The following is a 10,419-nucleotide window of genomic DNA, read 5'->3' on the forward strand; positions in this document are numbered from 1 at the left end:
CGAGCTCCTCGGTTTCGCTTCGCGGTGCCTTTTCTCCTTCCCGCTCCTCTTCTCCTCGCCACGCGTCTCGCATTTCGTTTCAGAAATAAAGGGACGCGCTCTCCCCGGCGAACGGGGGCAATCGGGGCTGCAGAGGGCGTATTTATCGGGGCTAACTTTTCTGCGTTTTTTTTTGTTTGTTTTTTTTCAGTGCCATAATACATATATTAATCATTAAAATAATAAAAAACATTTCAAAATTACTCTGTGCTCACGTGCCGAGCTCACCCATCAGTAAATATTTAATTTGATCGCAGGTTAGGACGTTATAAGATCCCCAGGGTCTCACCTCCCTCCCCTTTTTGATCAAAGAAATTAAAGAAAAAATATGTTTAGCGTTGTCTTGATTTTTCTAAACTTTAGGGCCACTGAAAAGAACACCCAGTGTAGATAGTGGTCCTAGGAAATAGTGGCTGTTGTACTGGCTGAAGGAAAAGAGATGCAGTTTCTTACCCATTGCTGTTTTAGCCATGGTGGGATTTGCAGACTCTCAGAGGTGGTGAAGGCAAAGGGGTCCAGCTACAGCAGTGGAGAGAGGGAGAGAAGACTGAATAAGGCACTGAGTCAGCAGAGTGGGGCTGTGCAAGAGAAGGAGCAAGAGGCAGGAGCCCATGAATAATTATCACTCCTCTACCCAAGCAGATTGGCTCTAGAGGTCCCCTGACATGACTCCTGCAGAGCCAGAATCTCTGGGCATTAAATATTGATCCACCAATGGTGCTGGAGTACAAAGTGCCAGAATGCAGTTTGAAATGGAAATCAGTCCTTGAATGCCTCTCCCCCCGCCGGTTTAGCTTTAATAGTACATTCCATATCAAATGTTTTATGTCTTACATGAAAAAGCCTATTGGTGTTGAAGGTTCTGCTGTTGCTACCTGTAAAACATGCACAAATTCATTTTAACACATTTTATTCCACAGACAGGACAAAAGAAAGGACCAATGCAAAGGGTTTTCTAAACCATTTCAGTAAAAGAGCTGCCTATGTTATTTTGCCTCTGCATCCTATTTCCTACAAATGTATGCAGACACTGTATACCATTGCTTTATGCTGCATGTTTTTGCATTTCAGTATTTATTTTGGAATCCCCAGCCCTAATCCTGGACAACTTGTACTATGACAAAATCTGAGGAATGACAGCTGGACCTGCTCACACTCATGAAGGGTTCTGAAAAATGAAAAGCAGGATAAATGCTATTGTTGCAATAGCCACTTTCCCGTGTACTATGAAAAAAAGAGCTACTGGGAAGTTAGTGAGCCTGATTTAGTTGACAAAGAGTGCAGAATGTGACCTAATAGGATTATTACATGAAAGGGGCTGGAGACACTTTAAGGATTTTCCCTCTATCCCTGGCAAGAGGAAAGCCAATGACATGACTTACCACTAAACAGATGTGGGTGGTTGTCTGAAATTCTTGCTAGAACCATGGCAGCAATGGGACCTATTTGCAAATCGCCCTGTGTTGGAAGCAGTTGCTGGCCAAGCGGAGACAGTATCCAAGACTGTGGTGCAAAGAGAGGCTTGACACTCTATCCTTACACTACCATCTCATCTGTCCACTGTCCAATTAGAGCTCATTTGCCTCTCCTGGAGAAAAACAGCCTTATCATCAAAAGCTTTCAGTGATAACAAACTCGTGGGGTTATTTCATGGTGTATATGGGCGGAGTGAGAAAGACAGGAGAGCGTACAGAAGTCTCCAGGGTGCTCTCCCAGAGCAGGCAGGGCATAGCAGTGCCTTCGGTGGTGCCATTCGCAGTTGTGTAGGCAGTGAGCCATCACTAACTGTGTGCCCTTTCCCAGAACAGTTAACTGGGGATTATTCTCTCCTAGCTTCCCTGAGGTCTGTAAACAGCACCTCCTAGTAAAGCAGGGCCCAAGAGCAAGTCTGAGGCCAGCTTTCCCTTTTGAATGACTATTGATCATTTCTGACTTGTACAGAATTAGTTTTTTTCTTTAAGTGAGAACACCAATGTCTGGAAATGGGCTGGGGGAAGGAAACATCCCTAAACTGTACAATGTGCGTGGAGAGACGTGTGTGATTCACCAGTGTGTGTGTTGCAGCAGGGGGATGTTGAGATGGCTCTGTGCTGAGGCAGCTTTAGCTCATTGGCCTGTGGCGGGAGGGAGGGTGAGGCAGATTTGCTGGGATGCAGGATGCAATCTGCCTTCCTGGAATGCCCTGCCCTCACGAAGAGCAGGAAAGCTGTCCCCAGGGGCCCTATGACCTTTTGGGGTGAAACATTACTGGGCCAGGAGTTGTGTAGCTTATGGGGGAGGGTGAGWGGGAGAGGAAAGATCTAATTGTGTGGGGATGTTTGGAGTGAGATGAGCTTATTCCTGAAAGGAGATGGTGAGAAACGACTGAAAGCTGCTCATGTAAGGGTGGAGGGAGGGGGACACCTCACAGGGCTGGGAAGCCTCGCCTAAAAGCAAGACACCCTGGCTCAGTACCACCGGAGGGCTAGGTCTGGCCCCTGCTCTGTGCTCAAGCGGCTGCATGCTGTGCTGCCGGCCCGGAGGGGCTGCGGCTGGGCGGGCGGGGCAGCCTGCTGGGCCCCGGGCCGGCTTGGCCCGGCCCAGCACGGCCCGGCTTGGTACGGCCCGGCCATCCATGGCCCGGCGCGGCCCTGCGGGGAGGCCGCCGGGCGCTCTCCGTGGTGCTGGAGAGGCGGCGGTGCTGCCGGAGCAGGCAGGGAGGGGCAGGGGGACAGGCAGGGGGGCAAGAGGCAGGAAGGGAGGGGGCAGGCAGGGAGGAAGCAAGCTGGGAGAAAGAAGGCCGGGGTGGGGGGAGGAGCAGGAAGGCAGGGAAGGAGCAGGCAGGGAGGGGGCAGGGAGGAAGCAGGCGGGCAGAGAGGGGCAGGGAGGCAGGCAGGAAGCAGGCAGGGAGGGAAGCAGCAGGCAGAGGAGGAGCAGGCAGGGAGAGGGCAGGGATGGGGCAGGGAAGCAGGGAGGGGGCGGGCAGGGAGCCTGGCAGGGAGCAGGCAGGCGGTGCAGCCCGGGGCGCGGGGCGCGGCGCGGACCCCCGCGGGCTCTGCGCCAGCGCAGCGAGGCAGCCGCAGCGCGGAGCGGGTGAGCGGCAGCGGCCCCGGCCCCCCGCCCCGCCGGGCCAGGGCAGCCCCCGCCCGCCCCGCGGCGCGGCTCTGCGGGGCGCGGCTGCCGGGGCGGACCGGGGCTGCGCTGCCGTAATGCATCTTGGCTCGGCTCCGCTCCCCATCTCCCTCGGCAGCGCCCGGCACGCCCAGCGGGCCGCAAACCAGCCCCGGCATCCGCCTTTTTTTATTTAATTCTGTTTTTCCTCTCCTCCAAGTTAAACCTGCCCCCAACAGTGAAGAGCGGCAGGCAGAGCTGCGGGGTCCCCGCCAGCGAAGGGTTCCCACGGCCCCTGCAGCGAGGAGCTCGTTTTAGTCTTTCTTGAAAGTCAGCGCCGCAGTGACAACAGCATTTCCACCACCCCCCGCCGGTGCCGCCCCTGTTGCCATGCGGTCTGGGAGCGGCTTTTCTGCCGAGCCCCTCCGGTGCTCCGGGCCGGGCCCGGGGCACCACTGCCCGCCCCGCAGCCGCTTCCCAGGGGCCGGTGCTGTGCGGGAGCCCGTTGCCTGAGCAAATGTCAGGCCGACAAGGGGGAGCTCGGCTGTCCCTCCAAGGAGGGGGCACCAGGCGCCCGAGGGGGTTTCTTTGCTAAGAAAGTGGTGCAAGAAATTACATGGCAGTCACTGTCATGTCAAACTCTTGGCAAGACCATTATATACAAGAGCAGTTATTAGACACTTCATATATCATTTCTGATCCACAGCCCCTTTTTATGTTGTGCTTCACAAGAATTTTAGAGGAGAATATCATTAAGCTCCAGCATATCACAGCAAAGCTAGGACTTGTTTTCTTTCCCAGTCTGGGCCAGCTCTTGGTTGACGTTAAAATGTATCTGCAGCCCAGCCTACCTCCAGTTTTGTGGATGTACTAGCTGTAARGATTGCTGCTGTGCTCAGCAGCAATCCTCATCTGCTTCTAAATGGCAGTGGGTTGTAACTGGGGCCTTCATCCCACTTCTATTGTTCACTTCTGTGGCCTTGGTCAAATCACTGAGAAATCTTCTGTTATTTTCTCTATTTGTTAGAAAGAATCTTAAGTTTTACCCCTTGGAGACACGGGAGAGGGAGAGGTGATCCTGGAAGGATAAATGTTTCTGCAGCACTTTGAAGAGTATTGTTGCTAGGTTAACAAAAAAGAAAAAAACCCCTACACTGCCACTGTGGCACTGAAACCACATAAATGGCAGAGATGGGAGTAGGTCATGAATCTCTTGCTCTCTGCCCGTGCTTTTTGCTTCTCTGCCATGTTGTCTGCAAGGCTGTGCAGACTTGTCAGGTTTACTTAAATAACTTSAGAAATTAGGCTTTTCCTATTGACTTTAGGGAAACTTGTTTACACTCCAGTAGCTTTTGTCATTAGGAAATGTAATGGACCTCATTTAGAGCAGCCAATTTTTTTCTTTTGTCACTCCTTCTTTAGGTCTCCCCAAGCAATTTATCTTTGTGTCTATGCAATTTTAGAAAATTAATTGGTAATTAGTTCATTATTAGCTTGTTTTCATCCCTACTACATCCATTCTATTACCCAAACTTATGATAAAAAAAATTATTCATATTGTACAATGAAGTTCTCAAAAATGAGAGAATGGTGCCTGTACAACCTTAATTACTCCTTCTTATGCACATGTCATGGTACAGTTTTTACTCCTTCTTATGCATATGTCATGATACAATTTTGAATTATATACTTACCTGCTGTTTTTCCACCAGATTCTCGCTATATCTGTAACAAGATGAATGATGTTCTCTTGGCAAGCACGATTTGATATTTTATTTTAGTTCTGTTCCCATAAAACAGAATCTTGACACAGACTTCTGTGTCCTTGAAAGCATGGGCACAACAGAGATTTTTGGCAGGAATCTTTGCCAGAATATTTTTCTAACATAGGTGAAACAATCTTTTGTATAGCTTTATTCTTGAAAACAGGTAAGTATAGATTAGAAAAAATGAGCACAGTTTGTGTTTCTGTAAGCAGCAAACCCARCATCTTCTAATGTGAAATTTAGAGAAGGAAGAATATCACACATATGTATGTGTGATTTTGTAATTTTTGTATTTTTTTGGCATTTTATAACTTTTGTATCTTTTTGAAACTTCCTGTAGAATGCTACAGGTGTTATATCAAGCAGATAAAAAGATTAGCTGCATACTGACAGATACATAAGGTGTAAAGGATGAGCACTTACATCTGAACCATGATCACTGTTTTCCTCCTGAATTATACTTTTCTTATCCCTTCATTTACTTATGTAACATTCCAGTTATAAAGTGGCAATGTGCTGTTACATTTCTACTAACATTTCTCCACTTCAGAGATTGTGCTTTTTGCTGGGCATAGACTATTTAAACATAATCTTACTAAAGCTATATAAGTAGCTAGATAAGCCAGTTGCAAATATTGTCACCCTTAGTAATTTCAGTCGTTGCTCATTCCACATGTTGGAGTACTGTAGCTTTAGTGCTAACCCAGTTTCATGCAGGCTTTTGTACTTGCACTACTGCATATGGTGTTCCCTTCAGCAGCATTCAGGATTACAGTGGGGAAGCTGAATAATGGTATTATGGTATTTGCAGATATTTTTTTTCCTAGAAATCTATAAGCAATGGCTTAATACTAACATGGGGATTGTACACAATCAATCCCCAAATGCCTTTGTCCATGAGATGTGAGCTAAAGCAGTGCCAGGCCATATAATGGTAGTGACTTGGTTGCATCTAGCCTGTGTCCTGGCCTGAAAATATATGAAACCACATAGGCCTTTATGAGGGGAGATGGGGGAAATTGAGGTGGAAGTCAGTTGTGTGATTCCGAAGGAGACAGAGCAGGTTCATTAAGAACTGGTGTGCTGGACTGGATCAAGGGCCATCTAGCCAGTAGCCCTTAAGTTGTATATCCTCCCCTTCTAAGGCCTGACCAGACAATGGGATCTTCTTGTAAATAACATTCTTGCCTTGGCCAAACTGGTCCTCAACACCTTGAAAAGGAGGCAACTTGAAGGGGAATCCTTTAGGCCTGTGGGCCTATTTCTGTTCTCTCATCGTGTCCCACCTCCAGGTAGAGCACCTGGACAGCATCCCCAAGCACTTTCAGAGAAGCTGAGATGTTCAGCTTGGTTTCCCCTCTGACTCACTATTTTTACATTTTTAATCCTTTGACTCTCCCTTGTCCTCTTGTTTCCCCTTGTTATATGCATATGCATTTGGTTTCCCTGGATTTCTTTTGCTTTGTTCCCTTGTTCACAGAAAAAGTCTTAGGTTTTTTTTTTAGGGAACAGCTGACACCTGTCCTTAAAACAGGAAACCCCACAGGGACAGCAGCCATAAACATATGCCTACGAGGAGTAATAGTGGGCAAGCATATATGATAGAACTCCCTTTATTCTCCCAGCTTTCAAGTGTTTTCAGTTTATGGCCTTCCTGTGCTGATGTGGTTTCTACATTAGTAACCCTTTAGTGGTCCTGACTCTCCATATTCCCAATAGCTGTAAGTGAATGCCTGGGGGAGGCTAAGGGTAGGACAAGCACATATGATACTTCCCCTTGGTATCGTTCCAGCCACTGACTATTTTCAGGAGATTCTTAAGCCTGATACGGTTTTTTTATTTGGTAAAACTTGACAGACCTTTCTTCTAAGTACCTGTGCAGTGTCCTTGAACCCATGTAACCTTTCAGCTTCTGCAACGTTCTGTGTCAGTAAATTCCGCAAACCACCTCCTTACTGTGTGAAGAACTATCTTCTTTTGCTTGTTTTAAACATGTCACCTACTAAAACCTATTATGTTTATCTCTAGATGTGTGATGCTACATAGGCTTTCAATCCTAGGATCCACAGGCACCTTTACTCTTTAAAGCAAAAGGTAAAGGAGAGAAGAATATCACTTCCAATTCTCCTTTTAAAATGGGAGGAGATTCAAATATCGCTATGGACAAACAAGTGATGCAGAAGGAGTTAGATGATGGAGATGGGTAACGGCTCTGTCCATTGCACCTCAGAGGTTCACAGTGGAAAAACAAAAGTGCCAGTATTCAGCAGCCCTAAATCACAGGTCAGTCCAAGATCAGGAGGCCTTGTTTGAAAGTCTCCAAAGAAGTCTCTTCCAGCTGAAATGAACATACTGGCATGTTTCTTCTGGCATGGTTTGCAGCCTGCAGCCTTTCTGAACAGCAAAATGCCATCTGTAACAGGAAGTAGACATAACTAAGTATTCTGCAAAGTGCCTAAGTGCCTAATTCACTTTGTTCTGTCTCCCTTATTATTTGCAATGGCATGTAGATAATTATTTTAACCTTCTTTTGTTGTGTCTGCTCTTCTCTGGGTTGACCAAATTTTCTGTGACTATGCTAGCTGGTTATCAGTTTGATTATTGCTTTTGGCTCACACCCCTTGGCAAAGAGCATCTCTCTTATGAGGAAAGGCTGAGAGAGCTTGGCCTGTTTAGCTTGGAGAAGAGAAGGCTGAGAGGAGATCTTATCAATGTGTACAAGTATGTGAAGGGAGGGTGTCGAGAGGATGGGGCCAGACTCTTTTCAGTGGTGCCGAGCAACAGGACGCGAGGCAATGGGCACAAACTGAAACACAGACACTTCCATCTGAACATGAGGAAAAACTTTTTCACTGTGAGGGTGACAGAGCACTGGAACAGGTTGCCCCGAGAGGTGGTGGAGTCTCCTTCTCTGGAGATATTCAAAACCCGCCTGGATGCAATCCTGTGCAACGTGCTCTAGGTGACCCTGCTTGAGCAGGGGGGTTGGACTAGATGATCTCCAGAGGTCCCTTCCAACCTCAGTGATTCTGTGATTCTGTGAAGACTAACAAATGGATGCTCCCAACATATTATAGACTGTTTTTCTTTATCTAATCATTTGTATGTTCATACATATGCATTTTGGGACATAAATGATATGTTATTGCCAGCTCTCAAATAAGGATCTAGTTCCTTATATCAGGCTCATCATCTATTCTTCTTGCAACTAAAATTTCTCCTGACCTACTGGGTGATTTATCACAGTAAAGACAACAGATGAGGATAAAGTAAAAATATGCTAACAATAGATAAAATAGATTTTTAAGATATTAGTTGCGTTTGGATGAAATTCACACATACTGGGAAAAAGTAGCAGAAAACCACTTTGAGAATGAAGTGTAGGAGAACTTTTCTATTTCTAGTCTTGCTCTTAACCCATTAAAAGTTTGCAGGAAATTTAACTTAACAGCTGTTTTTGCTCACAGCTTTGCCAGACTTCATTATCATCATCTGACATTTTCAGTGTTGCATGCCTTCTGATTAGTGTTTGGGTTTAAAAAGGATCAGCTGAGATGTCTTAACTATTTCTGAGGATAAACCTTTTTCAATATAACAACGTTTTGCTCATTCTGGTGATTTTTTCTTGGAAATGCTGTACCATGCCCTATTCTGCAACAAATACTTGAAATGTGGCAGGCAGTAGTTTTGGTATCCTAGAGAGATGTCCTGTCTTTTCACCATAAAAATCGACTTAAATTTGACCTAAAAGATGGTGACATGCTTAAAACAAGCAAAAGAAGATAGTTCTTTACACAGTAAGGAAGTGATCTGTGGAATTTACTGCCGCAGGATGTTGTGGAAGCTAAAAGGTTACATGGGTTCAGGGAGACTGCACAAGTACTTAGAAGAAAGATCTGTCAAGGGTAACTGAATAGGAAAACCATATCAGAAAGAAAAAATATGTTTTCTGCATTTTAAAGAGACAATTGCTAAAATCTTAACAGCTAAAACCTCTCAAGTTTTTATCCTCGCTGAGCATGCTTTATTTTTATAACAGTGTCTGACTCATCTCTGGGACTGAGAGCTGGTCAAGGAAATAGGAAAGGGGAAGGACTCAATGCTAATTATGGAGAACATAAAGACAGAATTAAAACTGGAGTAATGAGAGAAGGCCAGTGCTGTCCGGACAAAGCAACTGAGGTGAGGAAACCTTTGGGAGCATGGGTAGTTAGGGTCTCAGAGGCTGATTAGAGAAAGAATAAGGTTTTGAGACAGGGCCTGGCATTTGTTTGTTGAAGAGATGAAGGACAAGGATTTGCGGCATAATATGGGGAGATGGTTGCTTGGCAACCTTAATTCAGTTCCCTTATGATACATGTGTGATCACATATTGTTTTTATGCAGGATGTCTGGCTCAAGTGTTGGGCAGGCAGGGCTTGCTCTGGGGATGTATGAGGGCTGTGCAGGAAAGGAGAGTGTTGCCTGCATGACTCCTGCCTCATTTATTGCATGAGCTGAAAGGTTATTAATGAATGAGACAAGGGAAGGTAAAGGACGGTCCTGTGATCAAAATAATGCACTGTTGCACAGAACTTTTCCTGTCTACTGCTAATATAGCCACTTAAAAGAGTTTTGCAACCTCTATGTGTGGAACCTCTTGTCTTATTGTTTCTAATTGTTTAATTTTTAATGACCACCTTTAGAATCCTAAATCCAGTTTGCTCACCACTAACACCAGCAGCTGATGCCGTGACCACTATACTTGAAATATTGTTAAGTACTTTTAAATCATATCTATGATATCACAGACAGGACATCTAAAATTAGTGAATACCTCTGTTCTTAATCTCTCTGTGCCCCCACTCTGTATATTTTAGACAGCAATATTAGCTTTTTTCACCACTGTGGATTTTTGTGATGCTAAATTAATTTACATTTGTGCAGCACTCAGATATTGAAGCGATGAGCACCACAGAGAAGCCCTGGAGGAAATTAATAATTCTGCCATCATAACAGGGATTGAATAATGGGCAGTAAACAAAGCATGGGCCGCACAATGARTTATGAGGTGAAAGCAAAATATTGATTAGCTGTTTGGCGAATGAAACAGTGGTTCTCTGCAAAAATAGTGATTAAAGATGGTGTCAAAATGCATAGGTGCAAGAAGTTATTGTCAACCCTGTGAAGAAATGATTTCCGGCAGGGGGATTAAACAATATACTAATGTCCCGTGTGCCTTTTCCTGTCTCTTGGGCAGGATTGTTTGTTTTAGCTAATATAGAGTTTCAGGTTTATAATGAGTTCTTTAATGGCTGTACTCCTATTTTGAAGAAGTAAGGTCTTTGATGTACACTTTGTCCTGACAGTAGAAGCTGATGGACTTTTTCATTAATTCTTGTATGAATCTGCCCCACAATATGCCCTACACAGACTGTCTCCAAGTAGTATGCTGGGGTACACTAATGGTAGATATTGCTTAGGTAGAGCTTGAATTGATGCCATGGAAGATAGTGGCAAAACATTAGCAGCTTGTGGCTGGTCA

General features: G+C 45.4%; 1 protein-coding gene across 1 annotated transcript in view; it reads right to left on the reverse strand.

Annotated features, from left to right (window-relative positions):
• The window catches only part of STMN2 (stathmin 2), a 41,468-nt gene extending 40,880 nt beyond the window's left edge, over window positions 1–588 (reverse strand). Inside the window, exon 1 of the mRNA XM_026082503.1 lies at window positions 493–588. Coding sequence (XP_025938288.1) covers window positions 493–511 — 19 coding nt within the window. The 5' untranslated portion in view covers window positions 512–588. The remainder of the gene's footprint in view (window positions 1–492) is intronic.
• Window positions 589–10,419: the final 9,831 nt, after the last annotated feature.

Source organism: Apteryx rowi, unplaced genomic scaffold (genome assembly GCF_003343035.1).
Source record: "Apteryx rowi isolate R43461 unplaced genomic scaffold, aptRow1 scaffold_58, whole genome shotgun sequence".
Lineage (NCBI taxonomy): Eukaryota > Metazoa > Chordata > Aves > Apterygiformes > Apterygidae > Apteryx > Apteryx rowi.